We start from the raw sequence: 24,399 nt of genomic DNA on the forward strand, positions 1-24,399 counted from the left end.
AGGCAACTCGAAACTGAGATTCGGCCATAATTTTCCATAATTCCTGCGGTCCTCATAATATTTTCCATAAATTTTCCTAAACTGTACTTTCTTATAAATTCATATTCGTTGGTCCAAACAAAATTGGCTACTACGTCAACTTCTTCGCCCGAAGACTCTTACATCATCACCGGTCGAAGAGGGGCATCTGTTGACACCCAATTTTGTCCCTCCTTTATTTGAATTTTATTTACTCAGGCTTCTAAATTATTGACGAGCTAAATACTTTATTTTTCACTATTTATTGCCACTACTATTATTTTCGCTACGTTTATTTTCAACATCACGAGCATTACTTTATCGCAAATTTTAAATGTCCGTCATTGTCTCATTTTTTCGGGTTTGGAATTGTTAAATTAATTACGAGACAATACTTTATAAAATCTTTATTTTTCTACATATTAATTATTAATTGTCTTTACATAGTATATGTTGTACTGGTTATTAAATTAGAAGCCCAAGAATAATTAAATAGAGGAGAAAGGATAAACAATTTTCACCTCATAAACAATTGCTCGGAAGTATATCAATATTGGACTCATTTTGAAGCTCGTATTTTAAAACGACGCACTATAATTTTTATTTCGTCAAAATATTATTTTACAAGGGACAAATTCTTGATAATTCTATTTACCTTTTTTCCTATTCCATAAAAAATAAAATTAAAAAAAATCAAAAATCCTTTTCAAAGTTTCCATCTGGTTTCTTTCCCCCTTTTCCCTTTTTTTTGGGGTTACACGCAACTTTCCATTTTTAATTTCTTCCTTCTTTTATTTTTGGGGCTCCACATGTTTCCTCCTTTTTGACTTCATATCAGATTTTCCCTAAATTGCTCCTTCTTCCCCAATTTCAAACGACAATCTTTTACTGCCCCCTTCATTCCATCTCACTCTTTTCTTTCTCTTCTCCATCGCCTCTTCTGCCGGACCCCTTTCCTTCTCCTCTCTCTTCTCTCTACCTGCTCCCTCCACTCTTTTCTGTCCCCTTCACGTTCCACCCCACTTCACCCGACACCCTTCCACTTCTCCTCTTTCCCACGCCCTGCCATCTCCACTGCTGTCCCCCACGCCGCTTCTCTCTCATACACTCCTCTTTACTTTAATACAAATGAAGCCCTATAGATGAATGGGAGTGAAATCGTTTGGGGCAGGGGATTTTTTGGAGAGAAAACCCAATTAACTTTAGACAACGAAGACCGGAAATCCTCCTAAAAAAACACAAGATCGGGAATTTACAGATTCCCTTACAAAACGGAAGAACTTCTAGGTTGCGGTAATTCGAGTTTCGAAATCGTTCTTCGAGTTCGAGTATAAATCGAGACTCGTACCCCAGTTCACTGCACCAACAAAAGGTCAGTAATGCGCAAATCTCATCTCATAAATTTCCATTTCTAGTTTTATGTGAATTATTGTTTGGTATGGCTGTTGATACACTCTGACTTCATATATTCTGCTGAAAATATTTATTTGAACCTTAGGGACTGTTTTGGGGTTGGAAATTTCTTGAAGGAGACACTACGACATGATCTGTATATGTGTTTGTTGCTATGGGGTCTAAACCTGTTCATTATTTAATGTAGCAATAATGAGAGATAAACTTGAACTTGGGATTTTTCTGGATTCTGAGGAAATTTAGTACATGTTGTGTAATAGTTGGGATGCTTTGTTACTGGATGGATGTACCACTGCCACTTTCTTTGAATTAAGTAGAATAGATTTGTCGTGGGTGTGATCGAGTTCCTCAACGTAGTCTCCGATTTAAGCTAAAATCATGTCTATATACTCTTTGCTGGGATAGTTCTTTTTTGGAAATGGCTGCATATTCCGTGTCTAAGAATCCTAGCTGTGAAGTTTTTTTTTGTTTTGATCTATTCCAGTCCGGAGACATATGAAAACGGATATATTCGATCGAGTCAGTAGTAATCCCGTCGACTTGTTTAGTTCAATTAAATTCAGTAATTAATGTGTGAGCATTAGAATGCCTATTGGCTTGCTTGGACTTCATTTTGATATTAAGGGAAAAACCATTCTTTAAATTCTATTTCGTTATGAGCTTTAGAACTAAAAACACTGCTTTATTGGGTTTGAGAATGTGGAGTTATAATTAGATTTGAGGACTGTCCGTTCTGCTTTCTCTTGATAAAAAATGTGCATTCCAGATCTGAAATCATGTTTCCTTCACGTTTCTGCCACCATAAGTTTAAAGAACGATTTTGCTTTTATAACGACACTTACTAATCAGCTGTAAGGATTTATATGACAGGGCAATAAATGTTGTTGTTAAGCCTACTTTAGCTTTCCTATCAGTACAATTAACTGAACTCGTTTGGTATATCGTCCCTGTCCTGAACTGTTTGGCATTTGTCTTTCTTTCCTATATATGTTGTCGTGGTATTTAACTAAGAATTCTGAAATATGGCATGATCTCCTGTACTGTCGATACTACAAAAATATCTCTGTGAACTTCATCCCTTGCAACTAATAAGAGTGACCCCAATTTTGAAAGACAAACAGAGATGAAAAGAGGTGGTAACCAGTTGGTCTTGCTAAATTCCATATCTAGACTATATTTAGATGTTTCTTTTAGATTTTCGACGAGTTCTAAACTGTCGGTATAGTTTAGTCATTTCGCTGTTATATTCTAAAGCTGAAACTGCCTCACTTTATTTGCTTCTTTGTTGTTTGGACATGTTATTTGGCCTGCCCTCCTGTTCTTTCATTTTGTCTGCCTGACTGATGCTTGGACCTTACTGTCCATCTCATATGTTTTTTTATAAAACATTAGTTACGGCTGAAGATTTTGTTTTGGACTGGATACTTCTTCGAATTAACATTATACATGTTTACATATTCATTGATTGTACACTAATTTTTTCCCTTTTTTTAAGCATGACATATCGCATACGGGTCCAAGCGACTCGTCATCTCCTTCCGCATTTTGGTGTTGGGCTAAAAGCCCAACGAAACTCCTCCTTCCTGTCCAGCCTCTGTCCGCAGCCCAAGTGGAAAACAAAATCTGGGCCAAAGCCCAATAAACCAGGACAGCCCACGGCAGCAAAATAAAGCAATTTACTGGGCCTAAGCCCAATAGCATAAACAGTTCGCAGCAATTGGGCCTTAATAAATGGGTCGTACCCATTTACTCTTTTCCTCTCTTCCTTATTTTATTATTGTGTATTCTTCCTTGTTTTTTGTATGACTAACACTTTGTCTTATTCTTATTAACTTAGATGAATTCTAATAAGTTAGTGGGTTTAATTTTAACATAAGGGATAGCTTAATTTAAGGGAGAGACTCACGATTAGCCCATAGATTTCATTCTCCTTCTATAGTTATTTATGACATCTATAATATTTTTTACATATTAGAATAATTGATTCTTAAAAAATAGTATGACTACATTTTCTAGCTAAGGGAATCATAATTTATTTTCATTATCTTAAAGAATTCAAACGTAATGAATAGACCAATATGAATTATAGCATACGTTTGCAAAAATGACCTTTTAGATTTATCCAAATTGCACATACTTTGATCGAGTATAGTTTCTAAGAAATGATAAAAGAGATAAAAGAAAACTATTTTCGTACTTTATTTATACTCTTAAAATACAAAATCATTAATATCTCACCATTTGATTTTTTTTCAAATATTTATCAAAATGCTGCATTAATTCATATTTTTTTTTCTACTCATATGTATCTTTGGCGAGCTTTATTTTTAAAATAACATCATTAGTTGAAAGCTGAACAACATTTATAAGTCGTATTACGAAATAGCATTAAAGGTACTCTTTTTATACAAATTATTATTTTTCTACAAGTTCTATTTTAAAACGACATTCTTACATGTCTATCTATAACTTTAGCCATATTTCAAAGCTACTTTCTTTTTTCCATAATACTATATTTACACTTAGCCTAATTAATTGTAAGTCCGGTCGGTTAACCATTGTTAATGGGTCTTAAAGGATGCCTAATACCTTCCCTTTAGACTAACTGAACCCTTACTCAGAAACTTAAATTTCGCAGACCTTAAACAGAGTTAACTTTAAAACAACTTTAATAAACTTTAGGTGTCCTAATTCACCATAAATAATTAGGTGGCGACTCCTTAACATACATGAAAAAGAGGAATCTCCAATATGTCGTACTTCTACTTTAATCCCGGTTAAAATGGGGTATGACACCAAGTACCCCCATTTGTTCCAACCCCTGGAAGAGATTCAAGATGAAACGTCGATGAGATGAGGTATGTATGCCTTATTTTTATGCTTTCGGTTGTGTGTGGCCATAGATGTGTTGATATTGTGATGTAGCCCCGTGAGGCGATGATATTATGGGTTATTGTGACAGGTTGGTAGTGCCAGATTACAGGGGAAACTCTGGCGAAATTTTTATAAAATCCCGAATGTTTAACATTCGAGGACGAATGTTCCAAAAGGGGGGGAGAATGTTACGCTTCGGAAATTTTTCCGTTAGCATACAGTGAATAGGCTAACAAAGGACATAGCGTGTGCGATGTTTTGATGAGTGATGACGTCCCTTAGATTGGTATCGAAGTGTTGAATAATGGTTAAGAAGGTTCCATAAGGATCGGGGATCAAACGAAGCAATAAGAATAAGATTCAGTGAACTGGTGAATTATACGGTCGATTATACGGACCATATAATGGTAATACAGCCGTATAATAAGCCGTATAAGTGTCACAGAATGAAGTGGTGGAAAGGTGAGTTTTACGGTATATTATACGGACCGTATAAAATTATACGGCCCGTAAAATGAACCGTCAAATTGACACAGAGAAGGGAAGTCACTGGAGCAGTTTTACGGTTGATTATACGGACCGTAAAAATTTATACGGTCCGTATAATGGCATCGGGACAGATTTCAACTTTATAAAATAATGATCCAAGTTCATTTTATTCAATTCTCCTTCTCACTCCACGACCCAATCTCTCTCTAGAACATTCCAAACTCTTCCAAAACAAGAATCCAAGTGAAGAATTAAGATCAACTTCATCAATCCACCAAAACCAAGTGTAAGAAACACATCAAAGGATCATTTAAGTCAAGAAATTCCATAGAAGGTGGGACTAGGGTTTTGTGCAAGTGAAGCATTTCAACTCAAGACTTGTTCAACTATCATCTAAGGTAAGTTTCATGACTTTATCATGTTGTTTAAGGTATTAGAAGACTAAGACGCTTGAATTGTAGAAAGACATGAGAAATGGGTCTTGAATGGGTGAATAGTGCAAGTGGTTGAATGATAGTTGGAGTAAATCATGAATATTGATGTGTTGTGATTATGAATATGTTATAAATGATGTTTATAGCATGAAACAAGTATTAAATACGCGAAACCACAAAAATGAGTTATAAGGATAAATGTGGGAAAATTGGAGGAAAATGGTGGAATGTGATAAACGTATATAAATGATGGTTGTTGATTGTAATATTGTGGATGTTATTGTGAATGCTGGGAGTTGATATAGACTATGGGAAAAGTAGTATAAATAAAGGAAGTGCTGCCAAATTTTCTCTAGAAATAGTAACGCGTTTCCTTAAGTCGACTAACTAATATGAATACGGATTCTCTCGTGAAGGTAGCGACGTGACGTTAAAGGGGAGCAAGTGAACGATAGCCTAGCTAATCGACCAAGGTATGTGAGGCTAGTCCTTTCTTTCTAATGTCATGAATCCTATAGCATAAGTTCCTTTCCTCTTCATGAGCTCCTATATTCCGGAAAGCTAAAAGTCGATATCCATAAATGTCTATATAAGATAAGAGATATGATATGATGATGCCATATTGATAATGATGTTATTTATTGCTTACACTCACCTCATGTACTAATTCCTTCAAGGTGAGGCAGAATGTCAATAATTGCTCCATAATGAAATTGGGGGATCACGACCTTACGTCACCCCGATAGAGTATAGCTGATCTTGAGTCTTATGCATGTATTATGATAAGTATATTATTACAAGTATTTTATGATAAGCATGTCATGATCATATTACACCGCGCCTAGTTGGCCGGGCAGTCACCGCTAAGGCGGGCAGCTATACGGATACACCATGACCTTTTGGCATGGGCAGACACCACTAGTGGGCGGCATGAGAGGGTACCCCGGACGCGGGAGGCCTGGACGCAGGCTATTGTTATTGATTATCACACCGTTCTGATATGGACGGGCAGCTTGCATATCATGCATATATGAGATGATGATGATGAGTATGAGTAAGACAGCATGCATTACTTCTCTTATGATTGTCATTCAGATCCAGATGTTTCATATTGATGTTCTCATCATATTATTGTTGTCTTTCTTCATTGTTTATGCCTCTCATACTCGGTACAATATTCGTACTGACGTCCGTTTTCTTTGGACGCTGTGTTCATGCCCACAGGTAGACAGAGAGGCGAGCTTGATCCAGATTCTTAGTAGCTGTCAGCTGATTGAGAGCACTCCATCGTTCGGAGGTGCTTGTGATTCTCCTTTTGGTATAAATGCATATTCTGGGCATGACAGAGTCTTGTTCAGTCTATATGTATAGTATGTCAGTAGAGGCTCGTAGATACGCAGTGTGGGTTAGATGGTCTCACAAGATGGTACTATATGTATATATATTATTTTGATGGCCGAGAGGCAAATGTATATAACGCATTTGTGTTTTTATCCCAACTATGTTTTCCTATAATTCATGTATAAAGTTGATAAAAAAGCATTAGGTGAGTAAGATGAATAGTAGAGCAAGTGGTGCTCGGTGGCTAGCTCCGGGTACCCGTCGCGGCCCCTAGTTGGGTCGTGACAGTATGTCCTCGAACAAAATATCGTGCGTACTCACTGTTCAATTCATAAACATACATGGAACTTCTAATCTCCAAGTCTATCAGTTCTTTAAGGAATTCATTTCGCAATCCATAGTCAACAGTAGTGACATCTCGACTTCCATCGTGTTCCTTTTTAAGCACGTATCACAATACTATTTAAATCTCATTTTCCTTCCCTTTTTTTCCGATCACAAGTGTCATATACCATGTGAAAGATGAAAGCACACAATTATAACATAGAAACTAGGGCGGCAAGGCCAAACAACACAACAAGACGACAAGTCTAATATCACAAATGGCGACAAGCCACACATAAACAATACCAACCTAGAGTATGCATCCCAATACCATGTTCGAAGACCCATGCATGCTTTCTCCATCCATCTCTACTAATTACATATGCAATTCTAATCGAAGTCTAACTAAAGTAATCTGTGACCTACCTCGTAGCCGAACAAGTGCCACGAACATCCACTCAAACTCCACCTTCCTTCTTCAGGAAAATACCAAGACGAGAGAGGTCCCTTTCCAATAACCATATATTTGCTCTGGAAATTCTCTCCGACCAGCGATTTTTGCGGAGGCAGAAGGAGGCCCGCTAAGGCGACCTCACTTCCGCGGAGAATTGATCGGCTGAGTCAGACTCACTTAAAATGCCATTTTTCGCTGAAGCGGATGAAGTACCACTGGTGTAGGCACGTCGGTGCCGCCCGACAATCGCTGGAGCGGAACAACTGAACCCGAAAATCCTGAGTTGATTTAAATTCCTTCCAGCTATAAGCCACCCTTACCCGAAAACTCCACGTGTTGCAACTATCGGTGCGAACTCAAACAAGGGTTATTTCGAGAAATGATAAGGAAATTTCGTAACGACCAAACGGGTCGTTAAAAAGGGGCTTTTTGCACCAAGATTTGCAATCTTCTCTTTGGGTATGGATTGATTGGATCATTAAAAATCACTGACATTTCAACTCAACTTGTGTGTCTAATCTAGTTTTGTTAAAGGAATTTCTAATTCATTCGAAGAATTCTTTCAAAATACTACCAAATGATGTAATGAGATGGATGGGATCGTTTTACTTTTAACTAGAGTTTTGAATTAGAGCCCTAGAAACGGAGAGATTCTTGATAAGGTGTGCTTCTTCTTTTAACGAGTCACATGGGCCAGTTTGAATTAATGTGCGAGTAAATTTCGACTGTGGTTAAAACAAAAAAGAAAATTTAAAAGTGAGGGTTGTTGAAAATTTAAGGTTAAAATGTGTATTAGGAGTAATTAACTATAGTTTAACGATAAGACTTTATGTGAAGACATGCGTTATGTATTAATTAAATTGGATTAAGCACTGGAAGTGGACAAAATTTTACGTTCAGGGTATCACCCTTAAATAGAAAAAAATCTATATCTGTCTATCTATCTATCTATACTATTTTAAAAGCATGAATATAAATGCTAGTTGACTAAAATATCCTTCAAATATTGAACGACTTTTATACCATTACTATTATTAGTACTAATGTTAATTCCGAATCCTATTTCTATTGAACTACATCCCTTACTATTACTACAAACTAACTAATTACTAATCTTATTTCTATTAAACTAACAAACAGAACGCCTCCCTTACTATTATGAGTATTACCACTAACCAACTAATTACTAATCCTATATATTGAACTAAGAGAACGTCTATTACTCCTAACAACGTCAACACGTTCTTTATATAATTTTTGTGCTTTGAATTGTTATCCTATGTACCTTCAGGCAACGAGGGAGAAAATAAATATTTGTAATGCAAATTGCAGGTTATACTTTTTGGCCGAATAATGAATATTTAGTGCATTCATGAGTTTCTCAAACGGATAGTAGCTTATTGGCGGCTGAATTTTATTTGCAATCCGATTCATCTTTTCGTAGTTTTTTCAGTATCGGCAGTTCCAATAGCTATATATTATGATTACAATCCTTTTAATTGCTCATATTTTGATTTTCAAGAATTTAAATTGTTTGAAGTTTATACAAGAACATGTTGTAGCTTACCAGTTAGGCATTTCTCTAACAATTGATTTCTCATGAACACTTCAATCTGTAGCGCATAACTGTTGGCCCCTTTCCGAAGTTCCTTCCGAATATGAGCTAAGTATATTATCAAAGTCATGGCTACTAAATTTCTTCTTGAAAAGATTATCCGTGTTCAATAAAATTGTAATTTTTTTTTTATCTCATCTCTATAAATCACAAAGAAAAACAATCTCCTGTTGATATCCAATTGGTGGTTTCCACGAGTGTAAATATGAGCTTTATATGCTACTCTTAGGCTGACCAAAGTTCGGTTACATCAATTTCTTAGATTGTTATTATGTATGATATTATGACCACGATAGTAAAAAATATAGCATATGGAACACGTACATCAATTTTTATTATATATGTGGAACGCACATAATAAATTTTCACTCACGAAGAAGGACCATAGATGAATTGCACAAAAAAAGAGAGGAAGAAGACCATAGAGGAATATAGAGTTAGCGAATTGCTATAGTCAATGACTAGCGAACATCTAAATATTTTTTATATTTTATTATAAAAGCACGAATATAAATGTTCATTGACAAAAAATTCCTTCAAATATTTGATGATTTTTATACCCTTTAAAATTAAATTATTTCTTCACAAAAAATATTCAGGCCTAAACGGCTAAACTAAAGGAGTTTGAAACCAACTCAAAAAAATATAGAAAGTTGGATGAAATACTAAAACGTTTACTGCCTAAAATAAAGGAGTTTGAAACCAACTACCGCTATATACAACAACTATACGGCTATACCTAATAGGTAACTGGTTCTAATTTGGTGATAACTTATGTCCTTTGTAAATAAGAATATTAGCCCTACTGTCGTCGTCATGTATATGATAATAGCTTTAAAAGAATCAAAGATATCAAATAATTAAAAGTAACAAATTTAAAATGTTATACAATATTTTTAAATACATAGCTAAATATTCTTAAAACTGATTGATATTCTTATAATGTAATTTTGTTTAGAACTGATTTTCAATACCTTTTTGGTCGTAACATGTTTCTATACGGGGAAACAGAAGGAGAAAAATAAATATCGAGAAAATCAATTTCAAAGAACTACTAAGTAAATACAATCTTATATTATAATAACATTTTTGTAACTCATAACATAAATGTATATAATTATAAATAACATTTTCTAATATTTTTACTATGATTGCGATTAAATGGGAATAATGTGCAACTGCACGTTCGTAGAGACTAGTATTATATTCAAAGCAGGAACTCCAAAACTTAAAAGTTAAATTACATATTTACCCTTGTTAAAAATCTAATTATTATTACTTAAATAAACTTGTAAAATGTAACATAATAGCCAAAACTAACCTGGAGAAGCCAACGCTTCAGAGAAAGACAAGAAAGGCAACGCTTCAAAGGGAAGGGAAAAAAAAAGCCAACGAATCAAAGAAAGAAACAAGACAAAGCATCATATGCACTTTTTTTTTTTTTTGATAAAGAACGTTTCTCTTGGGGGAAATTACCAAGTCTAGGAACAACACTAAGCCAATGCTCCATATTCCTTTATCAACAATCAGGTAACAATTTTTAATGGCTATAGTATCTCTTTTTTGTTGCCACAAGTTTTGATCCGTTCACCTGTGTTATTGGTTTATTATTTGTATGTACGTTGTCAAAACCGAAACTTTCACGTGGTGTTATATGTGTGGGCGCCATTACAATGTATATCATACACAGAAGCGGAGCTAGGTAGGTTCCATGTGGTTCATCCGAACCCCTTGGCGAAAACTTACACTGTATATGCAAGGTTAAAATTATTTTTTATGTGTATATAGTAGATGATGAACCCCATTGACTTTTTCGTATATTTACTTATTCATATTTTTGAACCCCATAGGTGAAAATCCTGGCTCCGCCACTGAAGTCATACATATTTATTGTTGGTTGATGCATTAGTTTTAAGTTTTCCAACTGCTTATTTTTTCCTTTTTACAAAAAGGTTTCAGAGTTTAATTTTAGTTGAATCTTATATGTATGATGTGACTATACTTGAAACGATATTTTTTGGCACAAGCTATGTGTATATGTGGATAAACGTTGCTTCTATCTTTTTAAGACTGGTTAAAATATTTTAAGTTGAATGTTTAATTTTGCTATACGTGAAAGATTATTGGGTGTTTATTTTGTGTGTATTTGCATTCTATGCTACTAGCTCCGTTTCTTCTTTTGTAGATAGCTTGAGAATTATTTTTCAATTGAATGTTTGGTTTTTCTACTGTCAATATACAGTTTTTGTTGATAGATAGACACACGAACGCAGCACACTTTAATGAAAAAACACCAATATAAAAGGAACAGACATGTACATGTACAGTTGATCTTTTACAGTATAAAAATAAAATAAACAACAATTGATCAATAGAGATAATAAAATCGAAATATAAAATAATTAGATAGAATATTTATTCTTTAGTGGGAGTACATGAGCAACGGACCTTTCCGTAGTAAGATGTTAGCATTATTTCTTTTAAGTTAATTGTTTGTTTGCCGAGTCTGTTATTTTGTTTAAGGTCGAACATTCAAAGTTGGTGACTGTTTGTAACAAACTTTCATTTGAAAATTGACATTCTTTTCCCTATAAATTTAATATTGGATCAAATATTAATTTATTTTGTATTCTTCTAGCAAGCAATTTGAATTACGTAACCTTCTTCTTTTTACTAATTAGAGTTATTTAAATGTACATACTAATTAAAAAGCTTGTTTGGACAAGCTTAAAAGATATGCTTATTAAAATACAAAGGTTGTAGCTTTAAATCCTTAAAAACTTCTACGCCTTTGGTATGAACATTCAACTGGTGCAAACATGGGCATTAAGGCAAATGAGACTAATGATTTTATGCTCAGTTGTCTTTAAAAATTGAAAATAAAGGTTATTGATTGTGTGTCCTTTATTGAGACTTGTAGTCAATACTTGATCCAAAGGTAGAATCCTGGATTGTTGGTGTTGTCTTGATCGCTTCACCTGCGGTAAGAGTTCAACCAATTTACTCAATTTTCAAAATAAGTGTATATCAGTATCAAATTTATTCTTTTATTAATATCTATTGTTGAGCCTTATTAGTTTAAGAGTCGTGTTTCTGAATTCTTAACTACTTGCTTCAGTTATCTTATTAATTTTTTTTCTATTGAATAAAAGTACTTATTTCGATCCTGAGTTGGTAAGACTTGCGACAATAAAAATTGGGAAAACAATAGAAATAAAGGTCATAAAAAAAGAAACACATGTTTGATGGGTTATTTCTCTTTTGAATTAATGGATGTAGTTTCCTAAATAAAAAGTAGTGATAAGAATATATTTTTCTTGAAAAAGTTTTTCTATTCTTGCTTCTTGGGATAATTAAGATATAACAAAAATTACTTGATATTTATCACTAATTTTAATAAGATGTTTGCATGTTAGTAACTACACCACTTATTAGAAGACAGAGCAGGTGAAGAGGGCCAATAGTTACTGGGCAATTTATACGATTGCCCTTCTTTGGGGTGGGGATGGGGGGGGGGGGGGGGGGGGGGCGACTTTAATTTTTTTTCCTTCGCCTAAAATACCTCAAGGTCCTGAGTTCGAATTCCGGCTTAGTCATAAAAATAAAAATAAAATCGCAAGGCAAGGCTTCGCGAAAAACCTACCTTATTGGGCAGATTTTGCCTTAAGGCATAACTAAAAGTCTGTTCTATACATGTATGTTTTGCGATGATGACTATACAATAAAGGGTTAAAAAATTCTTCATGTTGGATTGTAGTTATCACATGTATTTTCTCACATGATCAACTATGTTACACTTCTAAGAGGGATTTAAATGTCGACAACAAGAGTCTTGGTCAGGACACAACAACAATAATGGATTAAAGGAATATCATCTATAAGGAAGTATTTTGTGATATACGCTTCATTGCATATTTATAACTTAAAAGAAAATGTATAACTTAAAAGAAAATATATAAGAAAGTGTAACATGTATCGAATTAGTGTAATTATTATTGGTTGTTCATCTTTGTAGATTTAAATGATATTCAATTATTTTGACTTCGACAAAAATGTCACTATGCAACAATCCACATTGATCGTTCATAAAGTTTGTACTTTATCATTTTATTTAATTTCAAAATTATATTCTTACAATATTAGTATTAGTTAAGAAATTAAAAATTACATGACTCGGCTTATACGTGCAACACACGTGCCGGGGAGCTAGTAATAGAGAAAAGCGAAAAAAAGAAAAAAAGAAAAAGAAAAAGAGAATATGAGTTTTGCTTTCGGGCTTTAGTTGTTGAAGAAGAGTTTGCAACTTGAAGTGAGTAAAAGCAAACAGACTTATTGAAGTCCATAACATATTAAAGTATACTAATAAGTTTTCACATATTATGGCCCAGATTGATGACTTTTTTAAAAAACTGTTTTTTTGTTTAATTTTAACCATCTGGTATCCGATATACATATATATCGTGTAGGACTTATTAAGAGGAAGGTGCTCCCTACTTGACAAAACAAAGCTATAAGTGAATTTAATGCAAAAAGAATTATAATTATGTAACCATACGTGAAGTTTACCCTACAAAGTATCTAATTCATGTATAACGGAAAAGATAAACCAACAAGAACCTGACAATGGATTGTTGTTTAATTTGTCATTATCTTTCTGTCGTAGAGTCAAAGACGAATTCAAGATCTGAACTAGATGAGTTTAGCCGTTAAATTCTTAACACTAAATTATTATAGTAGATTCGATTGAAATTATCGATAAACAATATTGAATACTAGATTCGATTGAACCCGTAGCTAATTATATTCTTCTCTAGACAATGTGCTACTTAATTACGACATTCGTTATTACTACCAATATAAGCTGCCCCTTAAAAAACAACAGAAATAACAAAATATAAATCATCAACATGAGAAATGAGAAATCATAAACATTCTGTTCTTGAATACTAGGAATCTATAAGTAATTTGGTAAGAATGAAAGCATTTTTGACATCCAGTGATGACCTTCCCATATTTTCTCTTTTTTTTTTCTTTTTTTGAATGCAGGAAAAATAAGGAAGGAAATCTATTGAGAGAAACAAACAAAAAAAAACAGTATATTTATTGTTTATCCATATTTTACCAATTTCAATCTTATAAAAGCTTAATTAAATCGCATGTATTGAGAGTACCCCAACTAATGCAAAGTAAACAGCCCTCCACAGAGAGGTATGCAAGTAACTTCTTCTTTACTTCTTTTTGTTGTCATCTTTTAAGAATAATTTCATATGTGATCACTGGTCGTATTAAATTCAGAACATTTCATACTCTAGAACTTGTTGTATTAACACGTAAATCAAGTTTGTAAAAAACTTGTTCGACTTAATAGTACTAGGAATGATAGGAATCTATGTTCACGTTATTAGATAATTAATGTTTCTAATCCAATATTTTTATCTAAATTGAATAAAATTGCAGATGATGAGGAAGAATAAGCAAATAAATGCACATTTATTGGAGGTTATTATGGTTGCTTTATTATTCTTAGTAGTAGCTGATTGTCATACAAACAATAGGTTAGTCTCTTTTTTCTTTTATTTAATTAATTTTCAATATTTAACCCTTTATTTAATTTTATTTTATTTAAGTTGATAGAAAAAGTCTTTGAAATGAAAATTCAATTTGCATTCTGACTGATTATTTCTTAATTTGCTCTAAAAACAGGCAAAGATCGACAGCACTGCCAGCAGTCGAATTGGAGATACAACCTGATTTTGTAAATCTATGTTTAGCAAATATTTGTTCTGCGTTTACAATACTTATGTTGCATTGAATCGACTGTACTTTAATCATTATGACATTAAAGTCGCATAACTCAAAACTTTGCCCATTATTTAAGTGTGTTTTTTATGGACATTCCCATGTTTGAAAAATATTTTTCTATATTTTGACTACAAAACCTACCCTTTACCGTCTTTCCTAAGGCAAATAGCCAAACTTTTTGTTAATTTCGCTGGCAACCAATTTTTCATACCTTGGTCTCATTATCTCGCTTATGTTTTTCCGAGAAAATGTTTTCCAATAAAGTCACCTTGACACGTAGGTTTTAAAACAACATACCCAGTGTAATCTCACAAGTACGGTCTGAGGAGGGTAGGATGTAAATAAAGTTCAATCACTTCAATACAATCAAAAATAGCTTTATAACTCCTCTACATTATAGTACAATTCTCATTGTTTGTTTTTTACCCAAACTTTTCTACTTAATTTGTTTATTTGGGTTCTCACATTGTTTTTTATGCACATTTTAGGTTATAATGAGCAATGGCTTTACCAAAGTTACTATATCGAAACCAGATGGCCATGTAACGGACATATCATATGGTGGTATCAATAATATATTAGACATTAAAAATGTCGAGAGCAATAGAGGGTAAATACTTACATATATATAAATTTTCAACATATGTTTTTAGGTTTCTTTAATATTATTAACAGTAATACTAATTAAATTTTGACGATTTCAGGTATTGGGTTACTTATTGGAATATTACAGGAGCTCAAGTAGCTCGAATAAAGTAATTCATCTTTACCTTATGCTCTAAAATAATTTATTTAATTAACATTAATGAAAACAAATGAGTGACGGAATTGTAACGGATTCTCATTTTGGTCATAAATTTGAGACATAATTGTGACAAACGTTTTCTCACAAATGCGTAACTGAAGTTGTGACAGATCATCATGCCCGTCACAAATTTTGTTCACATTACTAACCCCCGTCGTAAAATTTTCACAATTTGTGACGAACTGTCCGTTATAAATATTCCATCACAAATTTGTGTATTTCTTGTGGCTATTTGAAATTAAGTCCTTAAATTTTGGTATATTATGCAGGTTACCAGGAACAAGTTTTGAGGTCATAGACGACGTCTACGGAAAAATAAAAGAGCTTTCATTTAAAAGAACTTGGGATGCTTCTCAAAAAGATGAACCTCCCCTAAACTTTGACATAAGGTGAAGTTGTAAATGCCCAATTTTTTCCGGTATACGATATGCTAAAAGAATCTTTACACCATTAATATATCTTATCATGATTTTGTTGTCGCCCTCGGAACGATCAAAATATGGTAAATCTTGAAGATGAATTTGTACCCATTAGTTTCTTAGTCTCCCTAATTGAGTGGGGCCAATCAGTTTTTCAACCATATCTCCCTAAAAACCATACGTGCGGGTCTCTCCATATGAGGTTCACGCCATTCGCTGTGGCCCAGCTCACATTCATTTGCAAATCCTGTAGTTAAATTGAGACAGCTCAACCTCAGAACTGTCGCGTGAAGGTAACGTTGTCTGTCGTTCCGTTGAATCTAATCTATTCATGGAATTTTCTTATATTTCATCTTAGCTTTATATAGGCTCGCTCCCCTTATTCTCAAAAATTCATAGCAGATAATATACCTTATTTTCCAGGTTACTAATTTCACTTATTATGGATGGTTACTTGATGTTGTTTAGGCAACTTAATCCTGTAAACATTATTTTATACCGTCAGTGCATAATCGTTAACTTTTGCTGATATTTGAATAACCACTTTTTCAGGTATGTAATGCTACCCGACGAACCAGGATTTTATACTTATGCTATTGTTGAACATCCAGCCCAATTCCCAGCTACAACTATCAATCAGCTCAACGTTGTATTCAAGCTTCAAGAAGACAAGTATGTATTTTGCCTAAAGTTTATCTTCATTAAAAAAAAAAACAATTCTTTTTAAATATCTATTTTCGATCCCAAGACTTGGATGGATGTACATACATAGTATATTGAAATTGCATAAATTTATGAATAGGTTTCACTACATGGCTGTCTCGGATGAGAGGCAACGTGTGATGCCAACAGCAATGGATAGAGAGAAAGGCAAGGTGCTTGACTACAAAGAAGCTGTTCTATTGACAAATCCTAGCAATCCAAGTCTAAAAGGAGAGGTATAAATATAATCTTGTCATTGACATGTACTATGTGTGTGTTCGAAAAAAGTTTGTAGCGCTAATTGGCAGGCTGATGACGGGTTAAAAGATTAATTGACACACTTCTAATAGTTGACAAGCTTCTGAAAAAGGGAATGTATGTGTGTACGAAAAATTGGGACACGCCCATGAAGGCGGGCAGACTAGCTTCAGAAGAAAGTGTGTATATCACATCATAGGTAAATTTCGCATCGAAAGGGGAAAGAAGAGTGAATTGCTATATAATACAACATACAAGTTTACATGGTATACACATTTTTGGAGTCGATGATGGCATGACCCGATGGTCATATCCATGAGGTCTGTTGGTCCAATATACTTGTCATAGATTTGGATTGTGACAAAAGTAAAGCTTAACATCATAGTCTAGGCAACATATATATCTAGATAGGTTTAGTATGGGCATAGGCAGGTTAAGAGGACAAAGTTGTGTTGTCCACGAATCGCTAATGGTTGAACGCGAGGGTGATTCTTTATGAAGCTTGTTTTAAGTAAATCCAACATCAGAATGAGAGGAAAAAACTAAGGCCACATAAGCGTAAGTTCAAGATTCAATTATTGAAGCGTCTTTTGGGCTAAAGTCCATAGCGGACAAAACTGTTAGGTCTAAAACCTTTTTTTGAGGCAGCCCAAGTTGGTCAGGCCAACTAGTACTTGGGCCTGGGCCATAACAAATTCTCATTTTCTTAACGCGTCCTTGTTACCTAAAGAGGGTGAAAAACAAATGGGAAAAGAACGTAAGTAGACAATTTTATGATAATATTTAGGGCAATTCGCAGAATTGCCCTTCTTTTGGGGTGATTTTTAAATTTTGCCCTTCATATTTGAAATCTTTAAATTTTACCCTTCGGCTAAATTCCATGGGTTCCAGGTTCGAACCCCTACACAGTTAAAATTTAAAAAAAAATTCGCAAGGCAGAGTTTAAATTTCGCTATGCCCCCATCGGCATACACTTGTGAAGGAATTACCAAAGTTATGCCGGACCCGACATACTTATGCCTTATGGGCAGACTTGGCATAAGTATGCCGGGTCCGGCATAACTTTGATAATTCCTTCACAAGTTTATGCCGGGTCAGACATAAAAGTTTGCCCATTAAAAGTATGCCCCCATAGGCATAAACTTGTTAAGGAATTACCAAAGTTATGCCGGACCTGGCATACTTATGCCAAGTCGCCCATAAGGCATAAGTATGCCGGGTCCGGTATAAGTATCCCGGGTCCGACATAAGTTTGGTAATTCCTTCACAAGTTTATGCTGGTAGGGGCATACTTTTAATGGGCAAACTTTTATAGTATGCCACATAAGGCGGAATTTTTCCTTAAGACATAACTAAAAGTTTGCCTTATAAGGCAAAGTCTATACCTTAAGAAAAAGTTCTACCTTATGGGGCATACTTTTGGTTATGCCTTAATTAAAGGTCTGCCCCATAAGGCATTGTTCCTTAAGGAAAAGTTTTGCCCCATAAGGCATAACTAAACTATGCCTTGAGGAAAAATTATGCCCCCTTCGGCATAACTTTAGTTTTTCCGTAAGGACTTTATGCCGGATCCGGCATACACTCCCCCAGTCCTGCCTTGCGAATTATTTTTTTATTTTATGCCTGATCGGGGGTTCGAACCCAGAACCTCAGGTATCTAAGCGAAGGGCAAAATTTAAAGACCACAAATATGAGGGGCAAAATTTAAAGACCATCCCAAAAGAAGGGCAATCCGTGCAAAAAAATGTAATATTTACGTAATCGTCACCCAACCCAACAAAAAGTCAAGTACCTTAAATATCCCAATAACTTTGTTCCCGATTTCATGCACAGTGAATGTTATCTTTTTCTCAACTTCTAAAGAATTACTTTGACTAACCCAAGTGATTATTTTATTGACAGTGGTGATTTTAATTTCTTTCTCTTCCCTCAACCTTCTCTCTTTAATTATATATACATTTTTCATCTTTAATTTTATTATTATTATTACTCATAATATTACTGGTATAAGTAGTAATATATATTAATAAAATTAATGCCACAATATTAGTGGTACAATTAGTATAAATATTATTATACTCACAATATTATTGGTATAATTAAATATGCACGTTATAATCATAATATTACTGGTATATTTATTCGTGTACATTAGACAAAATATTGTGAGTATTAATTATATTCAAGTTTTAATCAAATTAAAGATGAATACATGGTATAATACCGGTATAATATTTGTATTTTGAAGTTATCTGGAGTATAGTTTAGTATTTGAGGTTATTTGGAGTATAAATTATACCAAACATAAGACTGGATTTATATTAAAAAGATACCATGAATATGCAAAGTATTTTAAAATTATACGATGAATACAACTTTTATACCATACATATATACATATTATATTACATAATTATACATGATTTATATACACAATATGAATAAATAGATTTGTAAAATAAAATTATACTATAATTAATTATATAAGTGGATAAATATATTATTTTAGTGGATATTCTAGAATATTAGATAGACATAATATTTTTTTTTACTATATGTTATTATGGTGGAGTTTGGAATAGAATGAGAAGAGCTTGAGAGTAGTTCTGGGAAAATATTATAGCGGGGGAGGGGCTAGGCGTTGAATGAGTAGGAAATATAAATAGATAAAACGCTAGTAGTTATTAAGATGCATGATGAGAGATTTTAGGATAGATTGAAGGATGGAAATAGATCCCTTAATTTGTGAAATTTTTATGACAATAAGTGTGGGTAGTTATACAGATAAAGCTGTTAGTTTTGAAGGAAAAAGAAAGCAATGTGACTTCTGAAAATATTTATTAAATATTGACTTACATCGTAAATTTCTCAAAAAAAAATAAAAATCAGCAAGCTAATTAGCCTTTGAAGCTTTAGCATAATTAAAAATATTTGTTTGTATATGTGCAGGTGGATGACAAGTACTTCTATGCAAGTGATAACAAAGATGATAAAGTTCATGGGTGGGTTAGTACTAATCCTCCATTAGGATTTTGGATGATTAATCCAAGCAATGAATTTCGTACTGGAGGACCTTTTAAACAAGATCTTACTTCACATGTTGCTTCAACTGTACTTAGTGTAAGAGAATTAATTACTCAATTATATTCTATAATGTGTTAATTACTTGCTAATTATCTTTTGTTACTTCTTAAGTGTAGACCCTTAGCTATATAATATTTTATTCATAATATATTGCAGATGTTTGTGAGTACACATTATGCTGGAGAGGATTTAGCAATTAAATTTCGACATGGAGAAACATGGAAAAAGGTCTTTGGCCCTGTGTTTATGTATCTTAACTCAAATGCTGCAGCTAAGGCAAATCCTTCCATACTGTGGAATGATGCAAAGAAAAGGGTATGTATTAATAAATTATATATTAATTATTATGATTTATAATACTTTTTATGTAGTGGAAAAAGCCATTGACCCTGTTTTTATGTATCTTAACTCGGCCTTAGCTTGCCACGTAAAGTGGAACAAAGGGCATGGGCGGAGTTAGGAGGGCGGAATTTTTTTTCCGTCTAAACTAGAGAATTACACTTTATATATAGTAGATATTGAACCCTTGACTTCCTGGTCTTTTTACTTCTTTATAATTTAAATCACTTTAGTGAAAATTCTACAAATTTTAGCAATTTTTGAAAGTGGAACTTAATAAATCATTTTGTGATTCACAGGCGAATCAAGAAGTTGCAAGTTGGCCTTATAAATTTCCACTTTCAAAAGACTACGTCAAATCTAATCAAAGAGGAATAGTTACAGGCCAACTATTTGTTAATGATGGGTATACTCTTCTTCTGTATTCTTTCTATATATATATATATATATATATATATATATATATATATATATATAGGGGGTGATTTTAGGTGTTAAAATTGGGGCACGTGAACACATGATCTCTTCGTAAAATTAGGTATTTTATGTATATATTTTCTAAAATCAGTATAATATTATCTCCTGGAACCCATGCAATAAAAAAGTTAAATGATGCATTTGATTGAAGGTTGAGTTATTTACCTAGACTAGATGTCTAGGGATCAAGTTCCACTTAATACATAGTCTAAGGATCAAGTTCCGTTTAATACATTTTTTTTCTTCTAGTAGTAAATTCATATTCTAGAAATTCTACATTCGCATCTGTATGTACACACTACACATATAGATGTATGTATATGAATGGATGATTAGAGCTAGTAGTTGAATTGAGTAAAGTATAAAGGACTTATATGGTCGATCTTCGTTGATTTGAAATTGAGACATGGTTGATTGATTGACTAACGAATAATTTTTATTTTTAAAAGGTTGAAAAAAAATGTACCGGCATCCAATGCATACATAGGATTAGCGCCACCTGGAGCTGCTGGATCCTGGCAAAGAGAAAACAAAGTAATCTGCAAAGAGATTTGTACATTTTCTTTTTTAATTTCTTTTGACAAAACTCATAAAAAGCGTTTTTTTTTTCCTTCAGGGTTACCAATTTTGGACTAAAACAGATCCTCATGGAAACTTCATCATAAAAAATGTCATATATGGTACATATAACCTGTATGCAACAGTCCCCGGATTTATTGGAGATTACAGATACGCTTCAAATATAAAAGTTACTCCAGGTTTTATATTCTTACTTACTACTATTTGCTATTTTTTCCTAATTCTAATCAATGGTTTCTAATATCTGATTTTTTTTTTCTTTTTGTATTTGATTTGTACCAAAATACAGGTTCTAATATTAAATTAGGGGCTTTAGTTTATAAAACTCCAAGAAAAGGGGCTACACTTTGGGAAATTGGTGTACCAGATCGCACTGCTGCTGAATTTTTTATTCCAAATCCACCTCGTCAATATAAAGTTCACAAATACAAAAGCGAAACTGAATCAAAGTAAGTTCCACAAATTTAATTGGGGTTAATTTTACTTAATTATGGTCCAGTAAAATAATAACATCATTATTTGTTTTAAAATCATATTAAGGTAATTTAACTTTACCAACTATAATAATAAAGTTAGAGAAACTCTGCCTACTATAATAGTGACGTCATAAGCTATTTTTCATACTATAGTTGTGTACATCTTTTTGTTAAGGTAGCATTATGGTTCGAATTTTAACTCATTTACTCAATTTTATCTTTATGTAGATTTAAACAGTATGGTTTATGGGAGCAATATGGCGTTTTATATCCTGAAAAGGATCTTGTCTATAATGTTGCGACTAGCAAGTATTCAAAAGATTGGTTTTTTGCACAAGTTACAAGGTATGTTATTGTAACTTCATATATGTATGTATAAGGGGGCGAATGTAGTTAAGGACTCACAGATTTATTCAAATTCAATATGTTTGGCTCGGACTTTGTTTATGTGTTAAAAGATCCACTAAGTACAAATATTAGAGTTTGAACCAATAAATCAAATGGATCGTGGTAGAATTCTGAATTCGAAGCCATAAAGGAAATAGAAATTCAATACCACGATTTTTGAACACTTGGAACTAGACCTTCTTTTCTCACTATTATTGATATGAAAATAATGATCAAAATCGAATTCGATTGTCAACTACCTAGAAAATAGGATTGACTACAATGTACAAATCCTGAATCCTCCTCGATATATATATGGATAATTATTATATATTTCTACATCTTCCTTTATTTTTTTTATTTTTTATCCTGATCATCAATGTATATCAGATTTTAATAACAATGTAAAAATGCTGTTTTTCTTTTTGCAGGAATATAGGAAAAAACAAATATGAAGCTACCACATGGAGTATTATATTTAACCTTGGAAACGTTAACAGGGCCTCACATTACACTCTCCAATTGGCTATTGCAGGAGCTCATCAAGCTAACCTACGTGTAATTAAACTCACCCTTATAAATTACTACTTGATTTAATATTTCAACCACACACACATAATTCTTTCTTCCTTTTTTTTCCCTCACCAAAAAAATGTTCACATTCTTGTTTTTTCAATCGATAAATGACTTAAGTGAATTTTTCTCTCTCAAGGTTCATGTCAACAATCCAAATCCACGAGCAGTACCCCTTTTTTCAACAGGATATATAGGGGACAGTAATGCAATTGCAAGACATGGAATTCATGGATTATATTGGCTCTTCAGCATCGGAGTACCAGGCAATTTGCTTGTCAAAGGAACAAACACAATTTTTCTTACTCAAAGTTTGGCAAACTCTCCATTTAATTGTATCTTATATGATTATCTTCGTTTAGAAGGACCTCATTAGCGATAAAACGACCATTCTATAGTTGTTCATTTTCTAGTTTTAGTTTACACATTGTTTTTAGTGGTGAAAAGCGCAAAAAAACATCAAGTCATGTGGAGTTTGAAGTGAAAACCAAGTTGTACTTTTTTTTTTTTTTTTGAAATGTGCGGAGAACATTAATAGATTATGAAGTTTTGAGTAAATTATGTTTTCTTTAGAAGCGTACAATTACTTGAAATCGAAAAAACAAATTTATACGAACTTGTATAATTATTAATTTTAGCCTGATATACAATAGTGACGATAAAATCAACATTCTTATAACTCAACTCCTTAGAGTAATCAGAAAATATAACTTTACTAAGATCATCAAATAAACTCATTCAAAACATAATCAGGAAAAACAATTAATTCGGAAATTGAAATTGGTGTATAAACTGTCTAGCTATATTACTACTTAAGTGGTTACTAGTTACTATGTTTTTCTTGGAATGTAGATCAACTAAGGAAATTTAGTTGGGGGGGGGGGGGGGGGGGGGGAGGACGATGTTGATATAACTAATTACTTTGACGTGTGTACTGGTTTGAGTTGAATTCCAAAGGGTTTAAACGTGTTTGCGGTATGTAATATTAAACATAGAAATTGACATAGAAGCTACTTCTACAATAGGGTGCAAAAGTTGCATTCTTAAGGCTTGAGCTTATTCATCCCATGATACCCTTGACGGTGAGAATCTAATTCTTTAAAAACTTAGATTAATTTGTTTAGGAAAAGGACAATAGTTTATCTTTGAGAATCATTGATTGATGTAGAAATGTCATGAAAGTAAGTAGCTAAGTAACATGGCCGAACTGAAAACAAAAGAAAAACACATGAACATTAAAAACAAAAAGGCATAAAGAATCTGTGATTTGTCACAACAAATTGTTATCCAACCAACAAGTAACAAATTTGTAACAAATTGTTTCTAATAGAATAGAATAGAATATAATTAATCATCTGTAATATAAAAATGACTACCTATTACTAAAATAGGAGAAAAAAATGTGTTGAATTTGTTCCGCATCGGTGGTACTTTGCCTCCTTAAAATATGATTTTGTGCGATCCTAACAAATTGAATTAAATTTGAGTCGAGGTAGACCCAAGTAACACTTTTTATGGTAAAGAGTTTAACAATAC

The 24,399-nt window shown here is 33.2% G+C and overlaps 1 protein-coding gene and 1 long non-coding RNA gene across 3 annotated transcripts; both read left to right on the top strand.

Annotated features, from left to right (window-relative positions):
* Nucleotides 1-670: 670 nt before the first annotated feature.
* On the top strand, nucleotides 671-6,727 carry LOC132616041 (uncharacterized). The gene is made up of 2 exons (XR_009572946.1): nucleotides 671-1,390; nucleotides 6,453-6,727. It is a non-coding gene; the product is annotated as an uncharacterized LOC132616041 (long non-coding RNA).
* A 9,366-nt stretch (nucleotides 6,728-16,093) lies between these two features.
* LOC132615495 (probable rhamnogalacturonate lyase B) lies at nucleotides 16,094-23,430 on the top strand. Of its 2 annotated transcripts, none has more exons than XM_060330101.1 (12): nucleotides 16,094-16,281; nucleotides 16,541-16,660; nucleotides 16,791-16,926; nucleotides 19,898-20,068; nucleotides 20,189-20,347; nucleotides 20,671-20,777; nucleotides 21,298-21,382; nucleotides 21,465-21,606; nucleotides 21,717-21,876; nucleotides 22,132-22,248; nucleotides 22,722-22,848; nucleotides 23,003-23,430. In XM_060330101.1, exons 2-12 carry the CDS (start codon nucleotides 16,548-16,550, stop codon nucleotides 23,237-23,239), a joined length of 1,554 nt encoding a protein of 517 aa, XP_060186084.1. In that variant the 5' UTR covers nucleotides 16,094-16,281; nucleotides 16,541-16,547; the 3' UTR covers nucleotides 23,240-23,430. The 2 variants fall into 2 exon arrangements, with proteins under 2 accessions (XP_060186084.1, XP_060186083.1); XM_060330100.1 differs by having other exon boundaries at nucleotides 16,275-16,411.
* Nucleotides 23,431-24,399: the final 969 nt, after the last annotated feature.

The sequence above is a fragment of the Lycium barbarum genome, chromosome 10, assembly GCF_019175385.1.
Source record: "Lycium barbarum isolate Lr01 chromosome 10, ASM1917538v2, whole genome shotgun sequence".
Lineage (NCBI taxonomy): Eukaryota > Viridiplantae > Streptophyta > Magnoliopsida > Solanales > Solanaceae > Lycium > Lycium barbarum.

Excerpts from the sequence above, each read along its gene's own strand:
- LOC132615495 (XM_060330101.1), top strand. The coding sequence starts at position 16,548 with ATGCTACCCGACGAACCAGGATTTTATACTTATGCTATTGTTGAACAT. Across the intron at positions 16,661-16,790 it reads TTCAAGCTTCAAGAAGACAA|GTTTCACTACATGGCTGTCT; the intron begins GTATGTATTTTG and ends ATTTATGAATAG. Across the intron at positions 20,069-20,188 it reads TTGCTTCAACTGTACTTAGT|ATGTTTGTGAGTACACATTA; the intron begins GTAAGAGAATTA and ends AATATATTGCAG.